Source organism: Equus quagga, chromosome 2 (assembly GCF_021613505.1).
Source record: "Equus quagga isolate Etosha38 chromosome 2, UCLA_HA_Equagga_1.0, whole genome shotgun sequence".
Lineage (NCBI taxonomy): Eukaryota > Metazoa > Chordata > Mammalia > Perissodactyla > Equidae > Equus > Equus quagga.
In genome coordinates this window covers 83863444-83890544 of record NC_060268.1, presented here as the reverse complement: position 1 = coordinate 83890544, position 27101 = coordinate 83863444, and the positions used below count along the sequence as shown (strand labels likewise).

At 42.2% G+C, this 27101-nt stretch overlaps 1 protein-coding gene across 1 annotated transcript in view; it reads right to left on the bottom strand.

Annotated features, from left to right (window-relative positions):
• LOC124235165 (uncharacterized) overlaps positions 1 to 27061 on the bottom strand; it is a 48410-nt gene extending 21349 nt beyond the window's left edge. The window contains exons 1-2 of the mRNA XM_046652773.1: positions 26806 to 27061; positions 23611 to 23939 (exon numbers count right to left, since the gene is read on the bottom strand). Coding sequence (XP_046508729.1) covers positions 23611 to 23939; positions 26806 to 27061 — 585 coding nt within the window. The remainder of the gene's footprint in view (positions 1 to 23610; positions 23940 to 26805) is intronic.
• Positions 27062 to 27101: the final 40 nt, after the last annotated feature.

Sequence of the window (27101 nt, the reverse complement as noted above, 5' to 3'; positions counted from 1 at the left end):
AAGTGGAGCACACAAACTTAACCACTACACCACTGGGCCGGCCCTGGAAGGAGGCTTTTATTGAGTGCCTACTATACACCATATGTGTGAGATTGGCATCCATTCCTTCCATGGAGCTTTGACACTGTGCTAAGTGCTTCACATATCTTTTCTGATGTCATCCTCACACTATCACTACAAGAAGATATTGTGAATCTCACGATACAGACAAGAAAACTGGGCCTTAGAAATGTTATGCAACATGCCCAAGACACACAATTAGTGTGGCACAAGGCAGGGATTCGAACCCAGGCTCTGCTCACCAAACGACAGCACTTTCCATGATGCTGAATAGACTCCACTGTTGACAATGGCGAGGACGTGCCTCTGAGGACTGAGGATTAAATTCTGGAGTTTACTGCAGCCAAAGCTTGAGGTCAATGGCACCTGATCACCTATAAGGTATGATTTCAGGATGTCTGAAAGGCCAAGAAAGGCCTTCAATGAATCTTGTTAGATAACACGCTGGAAAACATTATGAAAGGTCTAATACAGAAATTACCGTGTTAGCCTGACAACATAGATGTTATATGTTATAACACCCACGATAATACATGACTCAAAATGGACAGACCAGTGAGTTTCAAAAACTGGACATCTTTGTACCCTTGTTTTATGTATTTTAAATTTTCTATATTTAAAGAGGGTCATCGGTTCCATTTAAATTTTGATAAATAAATGTTCTGAGGATCACCTATGGGGAATTTTTCCCTCACATAATAAGGTTGGATGCAAAGCACGGTTTTATGCCCTGTAGCAGACCATTTTTTTTTTTCATGCTCACTCTGTTTCAGCTGCTTCCAGGTCCCAGCCTGGGAGCAGCAGGTTGTGGGACGAGGATGGTGTGGCGAGTGTCAGCCTACAGTTCTTAATGCTCTGGGGATAAGATTTCTTATGAAAACTGGCAGCTTTTTTGTTCTTCCTCAGCCTTTTTAACACACAGCCAGGTCTCTCTGTTTAGCTGCGCCTGCTGCGGTTGTGACTGTACTGGGCTAAATTTATGCTGCCGACAACTCCCATTGAAGTGCCTCGGTGGCACTGAGTCAGTGGGAGTTGTGTGTATATAAGCACAGGCAGACCTTGGCCCGCGGAGTGTAATAGCATATCTGCCTTGGGAGATTATGGGTATGACATGGGCGATGTGTAATGGATAGGGCAGTCTGTGTACAAATTTCAAATGACTTGCTACACCCCTTTAGGACGGTTGCTGTCAAAAGTATTAGCACTTTACACACACAACAGCTATGTATCATATTACCAGTGGCCCCTTCTCCCGCAGAGTGGCTCCTCCCACATCTCCCAGTAGGTGATTGCTTCAGGGGTACCTACTGAAAACACACAAAGGAGAAAGCACTGGTGAATTTTATTCTTTGAGCTCTACTATATTAATATAGAAGGAGGAAAATACTGAACGTGTTTAAATAGCATGGACAGAAGTTCAAAGGGAATTACATGTAAAAGATATGTCTGAAAGATTTAAATTTTCAACCTGATGAGAACTCGATTTTCACATAGCGAAGCTGAACCAAGGGGAGCGTTATGTTGCTATGCACTTAAATCAAGACCCACCCTGATGTCAGCACTTCCTTTTTCGTGTTAATGGAAAGGTAGGGAGATGCAGAAACTTCCACGCCATAGATGACATTTAAAACATTTAATTTTTTTTAGCATGTCTTTTTTGAATGAGTCTGCCAATGGCCGGGGAATCTACAAACATTTAAAAAACATGAAGATCTGACAAAGGACCACTAGCGTTCTTTAAGTTCCTTTTCATGCTAAAAATAGACAGTGTCCCCTCTCAGATTGGTGCAAGCAAACGAAGCAGAATCCTTTCTCTTTTTCTGGGTTGTGTGTGTGATCTTTCTGGTCTGGTCTTCAGCGCTAGGAGGAGGCATTATAGATTAGAATCAATAAAGACACTGGTGACACTGATGTTCATTCACAGAAAAATTAGCAACAAAATAACCACCATGACAATGGTCTGAGATTGAACATTACACATCTTCCTTCCACCAAGTCCTTTTTTACAATAATATTGAAAATCTGTTAGCATTAGAAACCATACCGTTGATCATATTATCTGCTTGCATTCAGTGTCTAGAACATTATGGAAACTCATTCGTTCAAGTACTCAATATATCAGTCCCAAATATATTCCAGGTACAATGCTAGTCTCTGGAGATACAAATATAAATGAGATACTGTTCCTGTCCTTAGGGATCTTGTCTTGATTTATTTCCTTTGTATAACAAATAGTGCATGTTATGTGCCTGTTTCTGGTCTAAATGCTTTACATCTATTAATTCATTTAATCATCAAAACAATCATATGTGATAGTTACGTTATTATCCCCATTTTACAGATGGGGAAATAGAGGCACAGGGAAATCAACATGCCCAATGCCACACACCTGGTATATGAGCAGACCCAGGACTTAAACCCAGGCAATCTAGTTCCCAGGACCCTACTATTCATCACTGCTTATGAGCTAATGGATGAAATAAACCTGTAACTATTTTCAACATAATTACTAGCGACATCAACGACCCTAGAAACCCCAGAAACCCTTGCTTCTGCAATATTTAGATCAATCATTGGGCAAAACTGTAAAAGCCATGCTAGTCAATTTATAAAGGAAGAAAAGACAAGAGAGACAGGCTTGAAAAGCTACCAAAAAGCCAAAACAAAATGCAATTTAATGGGGATAAACATGAGACATTCTTAAATGCAATAAATCCTCTGTACATGCACTGCGTGATAGAGATCTGACTCCACGGTTTGGGGGCTCCTCCCTGACTCAGGGGCCTTTTTAAAGGCAGTCATGTGACATGGTGGACAGCACTGTCCCTGCTGGCCACTCAAATTCTGAGTATTTTATTTGCTTCTGGACACTTCTTAAAAGACTGGCAAACCAAGGCCTACCAAGGCCAACTCAGAAAAACAAAACCTCTGAGTCCATGTCCTGTGGGGATCCGGGGAATGTAGCCAATAAAACAAAAGTGGTAGCTTGAAGGGGTGGGGAGAACAAAAGTTATATTCAAGTATTTGCAAGCCTGTCCTATGGGAAAGGGATGAAGTTCAGTTGTATTGCTTCTGAAGAAAGAATCTAACCCAATGGAAAGATGCTCCAGAGACATGGATTTTGCTCCCATAGAGGAATAAAACTTTCTGAAAACAAAACTCGCTGTAGTGGCAGGCTTGGAGAGAATGAGCCCTGCCTCTCCCATCTCTCTAGGTGTTTGGCCCTGGCCAAACTGGGAGCCTTCACCCATTTGTGTTACCCGCCTTGAATTTACAACTCCCCAAAATTGCTGGATTGGTGTCTGTCTGCCTATCTGCCCATCTCTAGAATTCTGAGTTCAATAGGAATTTGGATCAAGGTTCTCCAAGTTTCCTTCCAAGGGCAAGATTCCATGACTTCTTGATTCCATCATGAAGCCTTGAATTCCAAAACATTTTTAAAACTGGTTATCCCTGTTTTATAGGCGAAGAAATATCAGAGGGCTGAGCAACCAACAGAATTAGAGGCAGATAATGTCTCCCTTCTCACACCCAGATTCCTACTCACACTTGAATAACTACTTCTACACAACCAACCTTCGCACTGTTACGGAGCAACTTAGTCCTAACCTTATTCTAGAAAATTGGTCTGGTCCCCAGTGGCCACTATATCATTTAGCTGAGAGCTTACTATCATTTCTAAGTTAATTTGTGAGTTAATTGTAAATGTCAGGAAGCTCTGACACTGCAGAAAATGGTGAATTATTGAGATGAACCAGGGTCAGAAAAATCCAAAATTAAATAAAGTTGGTTTTTGATCAGTTTTTACCAGAAAAACGTGTTGACATGGGAAGGAATTGGAATGGCATCAAATGGGAATTGCCTCAGAAGACAGCCCTCCACTAAATGAACAATGGGTTACCGGGTAAAAAAATGCCTTTCAACCCCAAGATTCCCATAATACTCCACAATCACAGCACCCATCATGTTTTCTTCTAAATGACTAGCCAAACTGTAGAACTTTAAAAAGAAGAGCTCAGTGCCTGCCTGTGGATATTTCCAAATTGATGGTCTAAATGTGGCATTTAGAGTAGTTAAATTAAAAAATTCGGAACACACATGCATTACGGCTATCAGTAAAATAATGACTTGTCTTTACCACACTTCTACGTTTGGCAGGCCTGGGCTCCAGGAATAGATGGCTCCCATTTCTTCTTGCTGTTTGACCTCTGTGGTTCCTTTCCCCCTGGCAAGGTCAAGCCCTTAACATCAGGATTATGTTAAAAGAAAGAGGAATATTTTCAAAAAACTTCTGGAATTATCAGGGTTGCACAAAGTGGGGCTGGTCCCTCTTGGTAAAGGGAATAACCTAAATCTAAGCCCAAATGATTCAAATCTCTATCAGCCTTCAAGTTTTGGCCAAATGATGCCTCTTTTTCATCCACGATGGCTATTTTTGCCACAATCTATGGCTAACTATTTTCAGCAGTGCAGCTCTCATGGTCATAACTTCGCTGTCTACCATTTGTTACTGATTAATCCACAGTATATTGGAAAATGGAGTTAAATTGGAGTGCTATGGTAATTAAGCAAAAGATGTCAAAGAGCCTTTATTTTCTAACTTCTTTTGCAAAAGTCCTTTTGGGGAAGTGGCAAACGGAAAAACCACATCCTGACACATCATACGCAACCAATTAGACCCTTCCCTGAGTGATAGAATCCATGATTCCATTGCAGGGGATCTATGTGTTAAATGTCAGACCTGGAAGACAATATTCAGTTCCCCATTCATCGAAGTTTTAGGGGAAGCAACAACACCGCTTTTCTGCTGGCTCTTCTCTATACTCAGACACACAGGTCAAAAGAGAAGTCAACGATAGGCTGAAACTTCTGTAAGCTACAATCTCCAGCTTGTGGGCCAGAGCCAAACAGCTCTTGGCTACAAAGTGTAAACAGAGCATTGTTGCCTCTTAATCTGGGTAATTGGTCCCAAATGCTGTTGCCACTTTTCAGATCAGATGCTTTACATACTTTTTAAAGAATCTGGAACTTTTCTTCTTTGGCAGGGAAAAGTTTGGAGTGTAACTCAGTCTTTTCATCAGCACTAAGACTCCTATAAACAGCCAGGTGATTTCATTCAGGGGCCTGTAAACACAGGAGGCTTGGGGCCTACTTGGAGAGATCTACTCGGTTTTCGTATGTTCATCCATCTATCATTTGGTCTCACATCCAAGCTGACTGCGGTGTGCTTACTTAATATGCACAGCTTCTGCAAGGGCCGAGTAGACTGGGCCACCTCCTAGAGGATGCCAGCCAGATTTCAGGAGTTCTTATCGGCATGTCCCTTGAGGGTAATGTGCCGTAATGAATTTGGCCTAATGCCAGTTGTTTTGTGACATCATCTTCTGGTCAAAGTCACAGGGATGATGTATGAGAGAGGATAGTATGGTGTTCTGAGAGGAGACCAAGCTTCGGGAGGACCAGGGGGCTACAGGGCGTGTGACCCTGGGCAGGTAACATAACCTCCCTGAGCCTCAGTTTTCATATCTGTTAAGTGGAGGTAATAATATGTACCTTGTAAACTCATCATGAAGGATAAGTGAGAGAGTGAATATAAAGGTTACGGGGGCATTCCACATATTATTATGATGTAAATCATTTTTTAGCCTATTTTTCTGCTTTAGTCTGCACAAGACAGGGAACAATTTTTTCGTTTTCCCTGTGAAATCTCTGGCTTGGGCTTCATTATTATTCCAAGAAAATATATCTTTCATTATGGGTCTTGCAACACAATGACAATATCTGAGTTCCCTTAATTTGCTTTTCTCTTAGACATTCCTCTTTATCTATTTCCAACCTCTCTAGTAACAGGTTTAACTCTTAATTTTTCTTCTAAATGTTTCTAGAACGCTGTTGACATCTATACTAACTATTGCTTCTCCAAGTATTACTTATTCAGTTCTTTTGATCTTTCCTCCCAAGTCAAACCTCTCATCCTGGCATTTTTGTCCTTTTTTTATTTGAATTCCACCCAGTTTATCTCTCTCTCTTTAGCACTGAGGCATCTTACATATGTAGCATTCCAAGTGGAAGCTCAGCAAAGACTTATGGGAGATTTGGGGAGTCAACTCCCATCCTACTTCTGGGATAAAAAGATTAGACAAGAATGAACTCTCTCTCCTTTGACTTTTCTCATTAAATTTACTACTGTTATCAGAAGTTAAAAAATGGGAAAAGATCTCTCCCATTCATAGTCCATATCAGTTTGTTTCCCAAACAACATTCTAATTGTATTTTCTCTAGGGAGGCAGTATGGCCTTATGCTTAAGTACAGAGATTCCAAAACCAGAAATCCCGGGCTTCAAATCTCTTTCAGGAGCAGTGTAACCTTGGGCAAGTTATATAACCTTCCTGTGCCTCATCTTTCTCATCTGCAAAATGGAAATAATAGTATCTGCCTGGTACTGTTATGGTAAACTAAATTGAATTAATATAGTGCTTAAAACAGTGCCTGATTATAGTAAGCACTCAAGAAATGTTAGTTAATAATATTTCATCTAGGTTCTCCTTTTTAAAAAAAAAAACCCTATGTATACTGAACGGTCAATTTCCCCTCTGGGCGCTCACACATGCTCATCTTTTGACATACATTATGGGAAATTTGCTTCATATACTGTCCTTTCCTATTTCAGAACGTTACAGGAAATACGGAATAAAATAAGACAAAACTGCAATTCTAAAAACATCTTCTAGTTCTCTTCCCTCAGCTCATCATCTATTCATCATTAGCTAAATCGGAATGAAAGTTTTGCTATGAACTCAAAACCCAACTATTGAGTCTGGGTTAGGTTTCGGAAAACCTGGTTTGAATTTTAGGAGACTCTCCTTCTACTCTCCAGTGCCAAAAGAGGATTTATAGTTTCAGGTGGGTGCCAAATGAAACTTGGTAAGTTCATCTGAGTTTTACTTTGGGTTTGTCATTTGAATGAACTCAAATTTCATGCAGCCTTAATCCTTATATTTATGGTTTTTCTGCCATTTTCACCTCAGTTGATTAAAAAAATTAAATAAAAATTGACACACACTGTTCAGTATTTGAGCAAATTGCAATACTATAGAATGTATGCATGTCTTTGTCTCAATAAGAAATAATCATGAGGCAAATATATTTTTGGTAACACGTGCTTTAATGGGTCAAGCTATCTTTGCAAATATTCCCCTCTATTTCATACTGTGTTTATTGGCCATGAAATTCCAAATTGGCCAGTTGATAATTAACAAAATTATCTATTTCTGTCAACATTTAAAGATCTACAGTGCATCATCTTTTATCCCTGGCTCAGTTAAACTGTGACTTTAAAACCAAATTTGTATAATTTAAGCTTTCTCCATTTTTGCATTTCATCCCCCAGAAGTCAGAAGCCCAGAATTTAAGCTAGCTAATTTCCTCAAATTATATGCTAGAGGGTTGGGGAGATTAAAGGATAGATCTTTTATGTCAAAATGATAGGTTCACAGTTTGTGATTGATGATCTTGTACATATAAATGATATATGCCCGTTAGATAAAGGGGCCTTCTGGGATGAGAAGATTAGGTAAAAGTGAGCTTAGAGAAATTTCTAAATCCTACACTTGCAGAGATATGGGCAACGTGCTTCCAGTTTTATATAAGACAAAATAATCTTACATAACTTACATATGGAGACTAATATATCAACTAAAAAGATGATTTGCCTAAAAGTGCATTTTTTCACTCCAACAGGTCAGTGGAAGCTTTGTAGTTCTATTACTTCAAATATCTACATTTTAGTTTAACAAACAGTTATTCTGGGGTAATTGTTTTCTTAAGAAATGTACACTCAAAATTCCTCTCAAATACTACTGACGCTTTTTCATAAATTGACAACATTTTATATTATTTAAAAAATTAAAACCTGAAAACAAAAAAGGGCATACTTTTTTTTCTTCTTCTAATCTGTAGTCCCAAAACGAGGGCTCATAAAAATAAACTTTACATCTTTGAGAATCCCAAAGAACCAGAGTCAAGATTTTTTTGGCTAGAAAAGAAAGCAGTTTTGATATTCAAAAAGCTGGCCTCCCTTAGTCAATCCCCTAAAGGGAAAAATCAGCTAATCTTAGAAAGATGGTAAATTTAAGTGATTCTGTAATCCAAGTTAGTCCTCGACCATATTTTAAAATATAATCAAACAGTAGGGACTGGGAAAAAGACATACAAAGTTTCAAAAATAACTCAAAATAGAAAAGTCGAGCATTTCTTTAAGAGGCTCTTCTGTTTCTAAACTAGAGGATGAATAGCATCTTACTGGAAAATAGCAGCCAAGTTTGCGCCGGCATGCCCACTCATGGTAATAACAACAACAAAAGTCCACTTAACGTGTTCTATTACCGCATCATTTAAGACGGTATCAAACATCTAATTTTTGTTGGTGAAGTATTCCCAGTGTCACCCTAAACAGCAAGCCAGCTAAACACGAACACGTCTGTACACAGCCTCTAAGATTCAGGCGACAAACAACTCGGCACGCACGCACGCACGCACGCTCGCACACGCATGCGCACAAACAAACATATACACACGAAACCTGACCAGGCTGTGCGCTGGGTCTTTGATACCTCTGGCATATTGTAAGCCCTGGAAAGAATTTTAATCTACATGGTTTGAAAATAGGGGCCTTTTAAATATGCCGCATACAATTTGTGATGGTCATCTCTAAAATGCTGCTCCATTATCCTTTTCCATTTGGTATGAATGAGGCTAATTAATTTCAGGCCATACTTGATGAGGTCAGCACCATACGAGGGGTGCGTGCTAGACATTGCTAATCTCTTTCAGCTGAGAGTGATGAATTAAAGATGAAGCATGCCTTTGCAGGCCTAATTTAGAATGTATATCAAAAAACCTACAGCAAATAATACTATACCCTACAACAAAGGAAAACTTGTTCTCTCAGGCTCCCTGAGTTGTGTTGATTTTAAAGACATTTTCAGTCCTCTTTGGAATTCCAGCTGTGGATGAGTGAACCATATCAAGAAAATCAGGCCATCTCTCACACATGGCCATGTGGACAAAAAGTGGGATTAAAGGAAAGAAAGAAAACAAAAACAAAATACAACAATCAGGGTTTGATCCCTTGTGTATTAAAATTCTACGACTGACAAAGATCCCAAATTAGCAATACCTGTCTTCCAGCACTGGCCACCCAGCTCTGCTGGGACATTTCAAAGCAACATGCTAAATGAGGCAGCCTGTTGTTTTTAAAGCAGATATCCTAATGAGGCTTATTAGGTTTTTCCATGTCTCTATTTTGAAAGCCAATAGAGATTGACCAGGTAGATAATGTGATACCTTTTATTAAGCCAAGAAAGAAATTGTAATACAGATGCCTCCAGGCCAAAATGTTCTTATGAAAGTTAGTGCTAAGCCAACTTCTGAGTTGTGAAAAGGGAGGTACACCTCGCTGATCTAAACTCTAAAGGGAAGAAGGAATTAGTCATAATTTCTCAAAGATAACTACTATAAGCCCCTTAGGGTGGCAAGAAAGGTGGCTCAGCCCAGAGACGAGAGAATACACCTTGCAGAAAATATTTCAGCATACCTAGGGAGAGAGATCCTGACAGATTATTCTAATGAGTTGGAATTTCCAACTGGTGGTCACGACAGCTCTGGATGCTCTATCCCAGTAGCCCTCATTAGAACAAAGCTGCTTCGAATTAGATTCAATCTACATGCTGAATCAATCTTTCATCCCTTTGATTGCTTCTGAAAATATTTATATTTCTTAATAATGCACATTTTGTCTTGCAACTTCTGATTAAACCCAGACGGGGGTTCCCAAAGCAGGCAATGTATGTGGAAGAGTGATTTGGGACAGGAAAAGAAAGATAAAAAACACAGGTTTTTCCCATTGAGGAACCATTAGAGAATATAAATCTAGCAATTTTGGTTGTGTAAGCATCAGAGGAGGGTTGTAATAAGTACAGATTGGAATATTATAGTGACCTAATGGAGATTACAGAATATTCTTATTATTCTGTGATTCTTCATTGCAGCTTTGACTGTGTGGCTGCTTAGCTTAATAGACTTTATGAAAAATGATAGTGGGAGAGATTTAGGAAGATTTCATATTACAACCAATAACAACCCACACAAAGTATTATATCAAAAAAACAGAGAATTAGCTATAATAGGGACACGATCAGATGATCTAAAGCATGTTTTTTGTTGAGTAAGGAGCAGAGCATGGTGGAGATGTTTGGAGGGAGTAGGTTGGGTTTCTGGTTTGGGGGCCAAGAGAAAAGGGGTCTACTTTCAACCCTGTCACCAATCAGCTGGGTGACATTATGTAAGTCACCTAACCTCTCCAGAGTTCAGGGTTTTCTTCTGCTTTATCTGGGAATAAGGGAGGTAAAGTTTTTCCAGTAAGTCTAAGATTCTATGGTTTTCTAAAGTACCATCACTATCTTAAGTATTCAGCTTTCTGGAGGCAGAGAGGAAGAAAATGGAGACCTCGTCCAAGGCCGAGTGTCCCCAGTACCAGTCTCTGAGAGATGCAAGCCACACCTTCTCAACGTGTCCCTCATGTCACTCGTCCCCACTCACCTCCGTAGAGATGGCTGTTTTTTCTCTTTCCTCTTAGAGATCATGACAGAGGAAGCACAAAATGCAATGCCCATAGCTTCATTTGACCCAACTACGTCATTTTAGAGAAGAGGAAAATAAAGGCCAAAGAAGTTGTGATCACATAGTAACCAGTAAAGCTAGAATTGAAACCTAGGTCTCGTTATTTCCAAATTAGGGTCTGTTCTGTTAGGACACACTGCCTCAGAGTTGGAAGGATTTTTCTATTTCAAAAATAAGTGAGATTTCTTGTGACTACTCAGTAGAGTTGAAGATTCCTTGCAATTGGAAACAGGAACATAGAATAGGACAGTGGCTTTGAATGTAGACTTCCTGGATTTGAATAACGTGTCCCCAACTTACTAGCAATGTGAGTTTCAGGCAAGTCCCTACGCTCTGTAAGTCTGGGTTTGTGGGTTTTTTCTCTTGAATCATAAAAATAACAACAGTATCTACCTCAAAGAGTTGTACAGAGATTAAATAAAATAACATATGCATATGTTTACCATAGTTCTGGTATATAGTAAATGTTAACTGCCCTTGCTATCATCATCATCTTCTTCTTCATTTACATAAGGACTTGGAGTGAAAAGACCCTGAAAGAAACCTAGCAGACGTAGCTAGGTATGAATTCTGACTGGGCTCCTATTGGCTCCATAATCTCAGAGAACTCTCTGAGCCTCGGTTTACTCATCAGCAAAATGGGAATTCAAAATCTCTGTGCAGGATTTCAGTAAAAATCAAATAAATTATGCATGTGAGATCATTTTAAACAGATAGAGCCCTATAAAAACACAGGGGTTGATTGTTTTATTAAAACATTATTATTACTAGGTTGGAAAATCTCTGGATGCTTTCAGTTGGTTAACAGATAATAAAAGAGATGCCACTGTTTGATTTCTCAAACAAATCACCTTAGAAATTATATATATGAAACATTGTTAAATCATAAAAGAATAAATGCATTTCCTCGATTATTATTGCCATCCATTTAATCCAATCTACTGTTCTCTACCTAAACTTGCAGGTCTCTCATAATTTTATCTTACCACAGGATTAGATGATGATTAGGTTACAGGTATGGGGTTTAGAACAGGAAAATCGCAAAACCACTCTCTTCTCTGCCTTCCAAGTAAGGGACAGAAATAACTCAAAGTAAAGAAAACACATTTTGTGAAATATTAAATGGTGACTTCCAAGAAGCCTTCATAGCCTCATTAAAATACTATCAAACTTTGCTATTGACCAGCTGGCCGTTGTGTATGAACTTAAAAATATCTTCATTACTGAAATCTAATTTGTTTAAGCTAAAGAAGCATCAGGGGATGGGGAATTGTTTTTTGAGTGGGATTATTAAAGAGTTGGGGCCTAAAGGTGTACGTCTATTTTAAAAAGAAATTTTCTGATTGTAGATAACTTCTCAATTTGATTTAGTGTCGAACGATAGTGATGGGGTTGATAAGTGAGCATTCATCGGTAATTCATCTTGTGCTGGTAGAAATTTACAGCAAAGCAGTGCTTTCCCAACAGTGACAAGCCCTATTAATCTTCTTCAGACACATTTCAATAGGTGTTCCCATCTGTGGCCAACATCTAAACACTCTGGCATCACTGGCGACTTGAAGACACCTTCATTTCAAGTTACACTGGTGAAAATGTGATACTAGATTGTACTCTATTTTTTAACCTAATTCTCTCTCTTCATTCAATTAGCCTTTCTTGCCTGGATTTTCTGCTCATGTGTAGCATCATTTCCCAGGGAGAGCTCTCAAAGATTTGGTTTCTTAGAGATGCACAATCTCCCCCAAGGTTAACAACCAACAACTTTTTTGCAAATTAAAATTGCATAGATTCCAGTTCTAACAGTCACTGGCCTCTGATTGCATATGTCCTTAGAAAGGAGAACCTGCTCAAATGAAGGCCGTCTATGCAGTGAGGGGCTTTGGAAAAGGGGCAGGCTATAAAACCTATTTGTGTTCATATTCGGAATGCAATTTATTATCCTGAACTGTGATGTTTAATTTCAATGAAGGGGGATACTGGGGAAAGGAGAGGCAATTAGGAAAAGAAGGGGGTGAAAAAAAAGCCCAGGGTTTAAATATCCACAAGCACTCGACATAGTCAGTCCATAGGATAAAACCCCTGTCCTCTTCCTTTGCATCTGCTGGAGGGCCTCCCGTTAGAGAAGGAAATACAATAATCTCTATAGGAATACATTATTTCACTCAAATTGCCTTTATTCTACAGGCAACATGCTCTCTCTGGCTGCAAGGTTGGTGTAGGTGAAAAATGTGGAGGGGGTGTTTGATTTTGGATTGTACCTAAGTGCTTTTTTGTGCCATTTTCAACCTCATAATGGGTTTGGTCTTGCAAAGAAATAGGATTTCAACAGCATTTTTCTTGTGCACTGTAGAAATCTTTCCAAAGGGAAAATTCTCTGATACATTCTTATTTTGGAAAGGTTAGATACATCTGCATAATAAATGGAATTTTTTTAACTTCATTGAACTTTTTTGTCCATATGTGAACTGAAATGTACATGCTTTTACTATGTGTGTGTAAAGATATATATATTATAAAGATACGCATTCTCCAAAAGGTCTCCCTTCCTCACACAAATTATTTTTCACAATGATCATTTGAGTTTGTTATAGATCTCAATAACCTTATTGTAGGTGGCAAGTTTAAATGTGCCATATTAATAACTTGCTATCCAAGACAAATTAAGTCCTTATGTGTCAAAAGCACTCGGCACGGGATTATCTACAAGACAAGTATTTATTGAATAAACGTTGAGTTCAATTTCATTTTAATGTGACTGACTGTATGTTTCAGCCTCTTAGGCGGAGATAAAAACACTCAGACCTATAACTGTGCTGCAACATTACACCTAACTTGTCTATTTCTATTATTGTCTCCTAACTTAGAATATGGAAAGAAGTATCTTTTTTTTTTTTTTTTTTTTTTTGGTGGTTGTTCTGAAGAGCAAGGGGAGAGATAGAAAAACGGCTGGCATTCAGCCTAAAGAGAAATCATTGAAACAAATTAATCCTATGCCGTTTAAATTGACATGGTAATCCATCATCAGAGAAGGCAAACTCTGAAAGCAATCTAGAATCTGCCCTGCTCTTTCCTGGCCCTGGAGGCACAAAGACAGATAGTAAAGAAGGAGGGGGGAATCGTAAAAGTTAGGAATGCCTCAGAAAATCATAAAATTGGTTATATCGGCTCTCACTGTCCCGCCTCTGAAAACCTCTTTTGGAAAGGAAAGGGTAACTTTCATCAGTTGCTTTCCAAAGTTTACCTCTAAGTGGTAGGTCACCTGTAGTCGAGCTCCCAAAGTCGGCCTCCTTCTCGAGGCTGCCAGGCTGCTGATTAAAGTCTAACCACTGTCTGCCGCATTTAAAAAGTAGACCAACTGGGAGCTTTGGCAGGACCCACAGTTACACAGAAACTTTCTGCAAAGTGGTAAGGGGCTTCTTAGGTAGGGTTTAGGATTGGGGTTTGTTTTTGCTCTTTGTTGTTGTTTCGGTTTTTTAGTGGGGGAGAGTGAGAGGAAATCTTTTTCTTCTTTTTTTCTCCTATAATCATCTTGTTTCGCACTTGATGAAAAAAGGATGTTATTGTAATTTTTAAAATAAAACTTTTGTAACATCCCTAAAACCTGAGGCCAGCCATCATGTCCTGTCACTTATCTGTGTCTTTTATTTTGGAGGCTTACTTTTAAATCTTCCTTCACTTTAATAAGCCTGCGATGATATGTTGTTAAAGTTCGCTTAAAATCTAGAAATTTGTATATAAAACTGAAGTATCCCATCTTGGTAGATAGTCAAGATGAAAAATCTCTCTTTAAGAGCTCCATTGTAAAAACAATATGTGTGTATTTCCAACATATTGAATCCTAAGTTTTTTAATCTTTTTAGCTCATATATGTAATGTTGTTTTTGTTTTTGTGTTGGTGGGGTAAAGAACCTCACCTCTTCATTACTGCCTGGACATACGAATTTGAACACAGAAATCAATTTGATCTTTCAGTTTAACAATGCATTAAGCTATAAAGGCAAGACAATTTGAAAATTTTTTTAACCTCAAAAAGACACTCTGTTAACAATAGAAAGTATGTGAGGACAAAACCCAAGATGCTTTGGTGCCAAAGGCAAGAAGGTAGAGGACATGAATATAAACCATACCCACAAGCTGCCCTATTTAAATTTATCTAGGATAGAGTTTCTTCTTGTTTATTACGAAAACTTTATATGTTCCTGAAACTTCAGAGTAAACATCAAGCCTCTTCTCTATAATTAGAATTTTTATTCACTGTTTTTAAAAGGGGGTGAATAATTCTTGCATACTGACCAATGTTTTTTTAAAGTACATAAGCATAAAAGACAAATTAAAGGCATTTCCGGGTGAAATAGGAAGAGAGTTAAAGGCTCTTATATAAAATATTCATCCTCAGCCATACCGGTTGCAATTTTAAGAGTTGTTAAGAAAGAATAGATTAGGTGTTTGTAAGTGTGTTTGTTTTTACTAGAACCTGAGAAATTTAAATAGCTCTTCAATAACTGAACATTCAATTGCACTTCGGAAAAAGATCTGATGCCTTTGAATTTGTTTTCAATTTATGAACAAAGTAGACTTCAGCAAAATAGTATATGATTTAGAAGCCATTAAATTAACCAAAATCATATAAAAAAATCAATGAGTAGATAAGCATAGGTCTTGGAGACTATGAATAAAAATATCTTTTTAACTCTACCCCCTACTGCTTAAATTTCACAATCCTAAAATCTTCCTAATTGTATGTCAATATGGCAACAAAGTACCCACAAGATGAAAATTTGCAACATAACTTTTGGAGCCAACAAATAAGTTATTAACTTACGCTCTGCAAAGAAATAAGATTGCCTAATTTTTTAACTTCTCCCTGACACGTGAGGTGCTGTGCTCCTGTCAAAAATACCTAGTGTGACACTTTTCACTGAAGTCAATATTCCCATCCTTTTATGTTTTCACTTTTGCTGTAAACAATTTTAAGTGATATTATCTCGATCAATTTACCTCAGTCAAGCACATAATAATCTCTTCGATGAGGTTAATTAATTTATTATCAATTGTAATGGGCAGACAGGAAAAGCACCTTTCTCTATCCTGTATTCAAAATTAAAAGACTAGTGTTAATTTTGTTTAAATGTTACACTTGGTAAACTATCAAGCTGATACTTCTTATGGTCAAGAAGCAGAATATTACGTTAAACAGCCTCATCCAAATTTTGCACAGAAGTCCTGCATTTTTAATGTGAACCTTCAACGTTTCAAGGGGAGAAATGCAGTTGGTAAATTAATTCATTAAATACATTTGAAATTCATACATAATTTTTTTTTATTATGGCAGTGTGTCTGTCTTTCTCCATCTACTTAATTCTCTAATCTTATGCTTTATATAGAAACTGATTGTTTTTAGCCTTCTAAAAACCAATAGAATGGAAATTAGTCCTTAAATTATTTCTGCCCTTCTGAAATTCACCTGAGTTCATGGCTAAAGAAAATTAAATCAGATAGATCCCCATTGTTGTTCAGTTTCTATTTTCGTTAAGTACATTGATGCAACTAATTAACAATACTAATTTATGTGGATATCTGCCTTGCTAACACCTTCACATTTAAATGACTGGCACTTGATACCATTTGATTAATGGTTTTTTTTGACATACCAAAGATGAACTGTCATTTTTAAGATTTCACTATCAGGCTCTTGAGAAAGAGGAAAAAAAAAAAATAGAATCAGACAATCTCTCCTCATTCTGTCCACTTCTAAATGTCCACATGGCTTTCCATGTCTTTGGAACTTTGTCAGCAGGAGTTGCTCTGCAATCTAATATTAAAAGCATGTATAGCGCCCATCAGACTTGATGATATGGGTAGCAAGCCTCTTATGCTATCATCTCTAGCTAAGCCTAGTCTCTTTTAATTTTTCAATTCATTGAAAAGTAAGATAAACAGAGTAGCTTATTGCTGAATTTTTAAGTAAATATATTAAGCAAATGATGCTCACCTTTTGTTTAAATGCCCTGCCACAGCTACCAAACTGAAAATTGACAATTTTACTTTGAAGTGTCTTTCGATGATTCTGCAATGCACAATAGCTTTACCATTACTAAGTTGCTTCAGCTTGTATTTCAACAATAGTGATTCCAAGGAGCTCATTCAAAACTCTTTTTTGCACTGCTTTCTGCCAGACCCCCGGCATGTACACATGAGTGACAGTCTCTATCTAGTGCTTGAGTAAATGAACCTTTAATCCATCAAGGAACTTCTAACACCATAAGAATATACACACACCCATGTGCATACACCTTCATGCACATAACTATTATATAACTACCCATTAAAATGCCACCAGGTTTGAAGCCAGCAGAACATATTTTCCTAACCTCATTCAGATTTTTTGGCAATAATTTGGCTACTGACAAGATTCTATATTAGCTTTTACTTAAATAAAAGAAAGTAAAACATGTATTGTGTTGGGGGGGTTAAACCCCCTCCCACAATCATCTATTGTTGTATACATGTTAGAAATATCTTTAAAGTGAACTGAGTGGTTAGTTAAATGGAAGAAAATATTTCACTACGTTATGTTTTCTTATTCCCTAAAGTCCATCTCCACAGAGTGAGCTGCCTTCATGGATGAGACTGCTGTCTCCCTGAAAGGAAAGCTGCTTTCATAGGAAGGGTGTGGGTTGGGGAGGACCAGTGAAGGGCAGAGAGCTCTAAAATCCTTGCAACTAGGGTAAATTTACCCTCCCTCCCTCCCTCCTTCCCTCCTTCCTTCCTTCCTTCCTTCTCTCCTCCTTCCCTCCTTCCTTCTTTTCTTTCTTCCTTCCTTCCTTCCTTTTTGCTACAGCCCCTTTGGTATATTAGTGTAGTTAACCTTTGCTCTGGCCAAGACCAGGAAGGGGTTAATGGAGCACCGGCTCCTGACAGCCTCCAGGTCAGCTATGCTCTCGAGCTTCCATCGCAGGAATTAGAGGATTACCGAGGAAGGAATTCGAGGCACCAATCGCCTCACACCTGAATGTATCGCTCCAATCCACTGGGATTCAAATATTTTTTTAAAAAATTTCTCCCTCTGGAAAACGGTTAATTGGGTCTGCAGATATATTTCCTGCTGCACCGAGGAGTCGAGTAGGGCAGGGCAGCCTGAACTGAATTCCTCAAACTGTCAAGAAAATTGAGCAATTGATGGAGAAGGGAAATAAATAAATAAATAAATAATCAATCAATCAGTTTCTTCAGGAACAGCAGATTTTTAGGAAAAGGTCAGGAACGGAAAAAGAGAGGAGAAACGAAAAAGATTCTCCCCTTTCTTCACCTTCTGCCCCTCCTTTCCCCCCGAAATTAGTGCCTTCCTGATTATTTGCAGCTGTTTTGAACCTCAAGGTTTGTTCACAGTAGCGAGCGAGACTCCCGCTTCCAGAAGTGTAAAAGCCATTTTTGCGCCAGGACTTCCCTGCTTCAGTTTGGGGAGAAGGTTTTCCTCTCCCTCCCGGGAAACTCCCCCCTCAGCCTTGCTAACTTCAGCAAGCCCTACAAGCCTTCGCACCTCCGCCACGTTAGGCTCCTGCGCCCAGCCTTGGGGCCCCAGACCGATCTCCATCGCTGAAGTGTGGTTTGATAGCCTCAAAGCTGACTTCTCGCCCTGGAGAGAACGGAGAGGTCCTGGGGGCTTCGTTGGTGTATGTTGCCCTGTCCCTGCCTTCTTCGTCGGCCTCAGACTTCCTCCCACCTGCCCAAGAACCCTGAACCTGGAATCCACTCGCCCTGCGGTCCGCAGCGGGTTCTGCCACCCGGCGGCCACCATCGACACAGGGTGGGTGGGAGGAAGAGGCACCTAGCCGGGCTGGGCCGCTGCGTCGTCTTTGAAAACATTAAAGGAGATGAGGGGCCGAGGTTTATCAAGGAGAAAGTTCGGGGATGCTGCAGGTCGCGGCTGGGGGAGAAATGCAACCCATTTGGGCCACACCTTTACTCCAGGCGCCTGCCTGGAGAGATCGCGCTCCAGGAGAACCTGCCGGCGTCCCCGCGCCGGGCCCGGGATCCACTCCGGTGGCCACCTGACCACCGTCACTCGCGGCGTGGAGCCCGTAGCTCCCAAGCCCTCGGCCCCGCGGCGGCCCGCGCAGCTTTCACCCGGCGCCGGCCCCGGGAAGCTGTACCGCGGCGGACTCCCTGCCCCTTGCTGCGCCCTCGCGTCTCCCGTCGAGGAGGGAGGGACGGAGGCCTGCGCCCGGCAGCTCCGCGGCGGTGGTCGGGCCGCCCCCCTCGAGGCTTGCTCCCCCCTCTCGGCATCGCCAAATCCCTGAAAGCCCCGGCCCCCTTCGTCACCCGGGGGGCTTCTAATCACTCCGTATCGATTTCCCTAACTCTTTTCATCCCGTTGAAGACACATCTTAAAACACTCCAGCCAGAAGTGTGCTCTGGGCTTTATCCACACTAATAAAATGATTTACCCTTCTCTCTGCGCTCTCCTCACAGAGGAAAATCGTTCGAGCCCCGGCTATTTGTGTGTGATCAGTAAATATTTAGTGCGGTGACATCCTCAGCTAGGCTTCAGATCGATTCGGGGCCCACCGGGAGGTGCGCACCGTCCGGGCGGGGCCGCACCGAGCCCGCCGAGGGGGCTCCTCCCGCCCTCGCCGCCGGCCGCTGATTTACGGCCTTTGCAACCAGCAAAGGGGGGCGAACGCGCTCCTGGAAAATTGGCTTTTCGACCTTTTTACTTTTGACATTCAGCCACCTCCCCAGGCTCTAATTCTCGCCCCCACCTTCCCCCCGCCCCCGACCACGGGCGCCCTGTGTGCCCCGCGCGCCCTTCCAGCCGCAGTGCGCTGCGCTCGTGCCCGCGCGGCCCGGGGACCACCTGTCACAGCCCTGCGCCGCGACGCGGGGAGGCCCAGGCCCCCGCTCTGGGGGTCGTCACCTTCGGGGCGAGATGCACTCCGCCCGCCCACACCTCAGAGGACGGAGAGGGGGTGGAGAAGCGCAGAGCTGCGTTCGCCGACCCAGGAGCCACTCTCCTCGCTACCTTTTCTCCGACTCTGGATCCTTCCCCTACTTCTGCGGCTGGTCCTCGACGCCCCTGGGGCCGGAAGGCGTCGGGTGGGAACTTTACTTTCCTCGCGGAGAAGCTCTCGTTTCCTTAGAAGCGAAAAAACGCTTAGTTTGGAGCTGCTGGAAAAGGGCCTCCAACCCTGATCTTGGCTGCCAGAGGGCTGCGGCCGCGGCAGTGGCAGTGTCCGTGTCCCCCGGCCCTCCTGGCCTCCCCGGGCGCACACTCTTTATCGCAGGGCCGCGCCCCGGACCCAGACACCAGGCAATGAGCCCGACTGTGAGTGGGGGCACAGTACGCTCTCGCCCCCTCCTACAGGACCTGCCACCTCTGACGGCTACATTGTCCAAGTAGGAGGATGTAAGGGATACTAACCGCCCCCCACACCCGCCCTCGGGCTCCACTGCTCTTCAGGGGCGGCCAGGGGCGCGGGCCTGAAAGACTCCAACACTGTCGCCCACCTGTTAGCGGGCCTGCTCCCTTCTCACCTGGGGTCCGGGCCTCTGCAATTCCCCGGGGCCCAGGCAGGAAGGTGAGCGACCTTGCGGGGTCCAAGCACCCCTCCCCAACGTTAGCGCCTTCTCCTTTGTCCCACACATGATTTTCTAAACGGCCTTATCTGCAGACTATATCTTTATACTAATGCATACTTAATTGGTCCGTCTTGACTGTCCGTATAAAACAATTTAATTAGGGTGCTTTCTTGCTTTGGAGAGCAAAGAAAAAAAATCTGCCCAGTGCTTATTGTATTTAGCACCAATACAGGCAGAAAATGTAGCACAAGTTTTTGGTTGAAAGAGCACCTCTGTGCCCATTGAAGGGCGTTGATCCGAAAAGACAGAAAGGACAAGTAAAATCGATTTGAAGCGACCCTCTCTGTCCCTTTCACACCATTCAGAAACTCCATTCCTTCTAAGACAAAGACCAGCGCCTTGGGAATTCTCAGGGAAAAAGAGGACTCCAGTCCCACAAGCCTAGGGCACTTTCAAAAATCCTCAATATTGCACTTAAAACCCGCTGTCGGTTCTGTGTCCCCCGCATGCGGGTTGCACAGACACCCCCTTCGGAAGCACCAGGCACTATGGTTGACAACCCCCGCTCCTGCGCCTGCTCGGCCTTCTGGCCAGGCCAGACCAGCCTTTTAGGGTTAGTGCAGCCCTCACCTTTGACCCCCAAGATCAGAGTGGCTGCCACACTACAGAGTGCAGAGCTACAACTCAGGCCAAAGTGAAAACCAAATCAAACCATATATCTCTACTCCCAAACCCAGGGAAATCAGTTCTGGATCCGCTGCCGGAGCCACCTTACCCAATAACCACCTCCACCCTCAACTTTTTTTTCTTCTTTTGCAATGAACTGCCCTAGCCGCCTCTGAAAGCGGGACCTTAAGTTGTTAGGACTGCGTCTCTGGGTGGCGGTGAGTTGTCCTCCATTAGGAACCCGAATGCCAGGTTATCTGACAGGCGCCCAGGCTGGGGAAGGTGGTCATCGATCAGACCTGGCAGGGAAGGGAGGAGAGGGAGGAGGAGAGAGGAGGGCACGGGAGGGGAGGGGAGAGGCTAGGCTGTGATCACCTTCACCTGCCCTGAGCCCAGCCCCCCTGTTCAACTAACCCTCGACCTTCTGCTGGGGTTAAAGGGGGCGGGGGCGAAAGGGAGGGGGGGCACCCCTGAGTTACACAAGTGGCCTCCTTCTATAAGAGAATGAGTTCACCACCTCCCCAGAGGAACCTCACCATCCATCCACTCGGTGTAACTGATGAGACAAACCGCAAGGAAAAACTTCTGTAGCCCATATTTATGGTATTAATGAATAGTTAAAAAAAGATTTACACTTCTTATGATCAATATTCTGAGTTATTTCCCTCAAAGTATATAATTACAGTGTCTTCAGAGTTTTCATCATTGTTTGAGGTGGCAAAACCATTTGTAATTTTCATTAGCCAGTAAACATGTAATTAACATTCAGCACTGTGTTTAACTTAATTCCTGTTTAAGACAAGGACAAGAAGCAGCCGAAGAGCGTTAGTTCCATTTGTCAAGTCTGACATACATCTTACCATAACAGTTTCCTAAAATAAAAGATCCGTGTTTCCCCATTATTCTTCTCTTAAAACAAAACAAAACAAAAAAACCCATTAGTTAAAACTGTATTAAACTGCGAGAGGCGGCATAGTTTATTTTCAATTTTCGGTAGTTACTGTATTCCTGCTTCCTTTATTCATTTTGGGGGGTGGAGGAAGGGAGGGGGTGAATTAAGCATTCATTATCTGAAGACATGAAATGGGGAACTCCTCCCCCCAAAAGAAATAGGTTTCTTCTTCAGGAAAGTTCTAGAATGGGGACTGGAAAAGGGGGTGCACGAATCTGCAGGGGAGAGGGAAATATCACTTTGGGGGACTTGAGTTAAAAGTAGAAAATGAGGATTCCAACCGATTCCTAGGAAAAATGCTGCCCTCCTGTTTGAACCAGGGCGAGGGGAGCTTGTCTACCAGTCTGGGAGGCTGCTGCTTTTTCCCCCTCCTCTCCCACCTCTGTTTTTTTCCAACTTGCTTTAGGATTAGCCTCCATCCCTCTCGACCCCAAACAGTGGAATTTGGCTGTGCCTTGGGTCGTCTTGCTTTGCAATATCGCCTACAGTTGTTGGCGGTTTTCTGCTGAGGCTGAGCCGTTTGCTCCAGCCTCCGACTAAACTCATTAAGTTGGGAGATTTTTTTCAATTGGACGGGTGTTTTTAAAGTCTCGTCTTTCCAGCCCCAAACAAGGTGTAACAACGCACTCTTCCTTCTAAGGAATGAGATGAGAGACAAGGATCACTCCAGACATCTCCTACCTACGGTTTGGGGGTTTTTTTCTTAAAGGCGAGGCTTGCATTCCTCAGCAGCTATGTACAAAGCTCCCTGAAAGCTCGTCTCTCTAAAGTTAGTGTGCAGGGTTTTCCAAGGCTGAGAGCGCCTAATACATGGGGAAGCACTTCCTTGAGGTGGAAGATCTCTCCCTTCACCTTTCCTCTTTTTCCCTGCAGGCTAGTGCCTACTTTTTATCAGTTTGCACAATCGCTTAGATAAACATCGAGGAGGAGATTCTCTTTAATTATCAAAGGCACATCTTTTCAGGGGGCCAACAAAGCGTTTATTTCACCCGCCAAACTAAAGGAGAGTTATTCCAGTTTAGAAGGAAGATGCAAGCGGTTTGGGACCTTGAACAAGGCAAATATGGTTTTGGTATGTTTACTTACAGTATTTTTTCTCTCTCTCTCTCCTTTCTCACTTTTCTCCTTGTGCTGTGTGGGGATGGGGATGACTTGGGATTTTTCAAAAAATTGGATTGCTAACGTGTATGAAATGCCTAGGACTGTGGTTTGAGGGGTTCGGGGAAGGGGGGACAGTCAATTCAATGCATTGCCATATTTTATTACATGTGTGCGGTAGGAGAGGTGGTGGAGGGGGGAGAGGGGGAAAATACAATTGCAAAGCTGCCAAAATATGATTAAACCGAAGCGTAAAGACTGCGGTGCCTCCCATCTCCTCGTCCTGTCTCCTCAAACTCATTTCCTTCGATAGAGCAAACTAAAAACCAGTCCTATAAGCGTGTTTTTCCAAGCAATAGACGACTCGGTTTTCTAGCAAAGGAGCTGCTAGGCTCGCACTAAGGATCAGAATTTACTGTTCGATTTGCCTCTGCGCTGCGTTTTGCAACCTTGTGCAACTGACAGCCGGCAGGCGGGGAGGGAGAAAAGCTGTGCCCGGCGCCCTCGGCCGCGGCTCGGGGAGGCGAGCGCTCGGTTAAGCTAGGAGGAGAATCGCAACGAGAAGGGTACTCACCATCGGGCGGGGTGGTGGAGCTGGCGTGCGGATTTCAGGCAAACGTTTACCTTTTTGCTGTCTATTGCAACCGCGTCGGGCTGACTTAAGAAGCAATTCTATGCTCTGTCCAGAACGTTCAAGGAACAGTTCCTCATTTTTAAAAAGCCAGCGAGAGAGACGACAGAGACAGAGAAAGAAAAAGAGAGGAGGGGGTTGAGGGGGACGCACACAAACCCAGTTCAGGGAAAAAAAAAAAAAAATCACCTCTCCGCCAGTGACTCGGGAAATGAGGAGGTGGCGAGATCCGAGTGCGGTCCAACCAAGCCAGAGCCAATTAATTTTAAATCCTGAAGAATTATTCAGATTAAAATGTACAGAAGTTTCATTCTCCTATGCCTACGTGAGCCCAAAGTCGTTTCCCTTTAAGAGCTCCTTTTCTTTTAAAGTTGAATTTTAGGCAGCGAGGACTCTTACACTAGGGGGCAGACAGATACTGTACTTGCTCCAATCTTAAGCAATTTTTTCCCTCCCAGCATATGCTCTGATTTAGCACTGTAAATTTTTCAGAGGACCCAACTCTGACAGCCCCTGGTGATTTTCAAAGTACCACAAGCCAGTGGTTAAAAATTGCATTGACTTGGAAGTTCAGAGGGACACAATGGAAGCCCCTTTCCCTATTCATGGAGCTCCAGTGTGGTGGAAGAGAAAAACACACACGGACTAGATTGAGGGAAAAGAGGAATTCAATGAATCCTGGTGGACAGAACTGGCTTCTACTGAGTTCAGAGTTAAATTCAGCATTTGCTGGGGTCTGTATTCATATTGTGATTTAATTTGTGAAGAATTACAGCCGTCAGGCCACATTCTGCAAGAAAATCATATTCCTGGGTGGGTTTTCTTTTTTTCCCCCCAGAGTAAGACAAATGTTTTTCCAACTTTCTCCAGCCAAATTAAAGCTTGCCATTCGTCTCATTAAAATAAATTTACATCTGCAATAAAAGACTGGGCTGCATTTTAAAAAAAATAGTAACAACATATTGATATTTATCTTTTGGTCTTAGAGCTGTTTTATTCAGGGGAAATGAGCATCTCTAAAGAAGGCATTTTAAAATATTTTACCCTCTTTTTTCTTCTCAGTCTGCAATTCTCTCTCTTCTTCTATGCAGTAAAATTAACTACAATTTTTACAGGATTTTGTTTCCTTTGTAATAGCATCCCCATTACCAAATGAGTCCTAAAATACATAGCGAAACACCTCTGACTTCATGGCAGCCCTGTGGTCGTGTGCCTAGCAGGCTCCAGTTCTGTTGGAGATGGTTGGGAAATTCTTCATTTTAAATCTGAGGCCATCAGAGCATACTTGAAACAGCAAAAATCTCTATGTGGACTGGGAAAGTTCTTCGTCCTCAAATTTTCCCACTGCATGTTTGTAAAAGGTGATCTTGCTATGGAGGCTTCTGCACTCAAGAAGCAAGATTAAGATTTCCCTATAATCAATTGTTCTCATCTTCTATTAAATTGAGATGGGAATGCCCATTAGATTTCCTATCTCAACCCCAGCCCCACCACACCTCTGCTGAGTTTGCAGACAATCTACTGACATTTGCAGCATTAGGTAATTCTTCAAATCATAGAGGTTGAAAGAGAGGGAGAAAAAAAATCTTCACTGAAAATGATTTCTTTTCCATCCTTCTTGTCCTCTTTAGGAGAAAGTAATGTTGTGTCTCTAATCAACCTGAAATTCTCTGCCTAGCTTCGCTCTGTGGCAATCTCATTACACACCAGGTTTATGATAGTTCAGTGTCCACTATAGGTCTTTTTTTTTTTTTTTTTTTTTTTTTACAACTCTCATACATTCCCAGCACCTGCAGCTCTAGTGAAATATGTGATTTCAGCGGAGAAAGGGTAAGGGCTCAGAAGGTTTCAGGAATGAAGCGTCAAGAGGATTTTTCCTTCTCTAAAAACTAGCTCCTATCTGCCTGTATCTTCCCTTAGTTTCTACCTTGTATTCTGCCTGTGTGTGTGAAGGGTGTTAAGTGCAAAACGCAATCTCCGCATGTCAGTTATATGGATGGTTTACTTATTTTTTAAATCCTGCCACTCTTCAATTTTTTGAACTATCAAGGATGCTTTCTTTTGGTTGTTAATTTACTGTTTATATGTGTTCACGTTTCCTGAAGCTCAGCATGTTTTGTGTAAAATATTTTAATTGTTCATAAACCTGGTTGGCTTGCCAGTTTACAGTTTTTTCTTGGTGCAAAATGTGTAGGATGGAGTCACAATTTTCTTCTATACATGTGGAATAATCATCACCCACTAACTTGTCATAATCAAACAAAAAGGTTACTGTGTTGAAATAAAGTGTGTTCTGGGGGGGCGATTCTAGGTGTTTGATGTTTAAAACCAAATGTCCTGTACCTCAGAGACACAACTGTGTCGACGATTTTAGCACATGGAGCAAAACGGTAGAGGCTAGAAGCTGTTCTTATTGCAGTGGATCCCTTGAGAGAGAATATGGCTTGCGTGTGGTTCTTGTGAGTTGTACTTGCTATTATTCCCAATTTGGGGCAGAATCTCTGGGTGTATTTTAATGATTGTATGAATGCTTAAAAGGAACTTGAGAAACAATGAAGTCGGTACTCAACTGTTCTATGACCTAGCAGCATAGTCGCTGAAGTCTTTGTCTGTGTACATTGACAAATGTGCATCTGATGCATGTGCACTTACATATGTGTACAGAGGGTACGCACAAGGGAGGCTGGGAGGCTGCCTCCACTTGTCCATCAGCGAGCAGAACGGTCTTTTCTGCTCTCACCACGACTGGGTGTGTGGCAGGACGTTGGCTTGCAAGTTAGCCAAAACTAACGAAAGAGGATAAAGTTGAGGAAAACTGATTTTAATTGCGTCATGACAACGAGATGAAGTCTACTCCTGATTCTCAGCATCCGAGATGCTTTATTCGAGCAATTAAAATGTCAGGCCACATACCTGTGAAATGTTAACTCTACAAGGAAAAGACAGTTACTGAACGGCTTTTCTCCTCTAAAAAAGAAAAAAAAAAAGTGAGCCACCAAACCAAGCAAGTGATCAGAGTTGATTAAGAGAAGGGTCTACCATCACCCGGATTTGACCAAATCATTCGTTTGGAAAACGCCTGCAAGCTCGGTGCGCGGCACCTTCCCATCCCCACCCACTACCCTTCTGCAAAGAAACCGGGCAACTTTTCTCTTTCTCTGGCATTGTGGGCACAAAGATACGCCGGGAGTCCCGGGTGGTGCGCGAGCGGCGGATTCCGTGGCATCGCCAAGTTGCGAGAGGCGAAGTCCTCGATTCCATCCAAAGCCTCTCGCGGAGCCTTTAAGAGGCGTTGTGTGTGCGCGCCGCGCTCCTCTCCCCGCTGGGGCGGAAACCTGGAGTGCGGGGCGCGGAGAGCGCGGGGGCCGCGCGGCCCGGGCCGGCAGGAGCCCATCCCCCGCTCGGCGGCGGCGGCCGCCCCCTCCCCGCCCCCC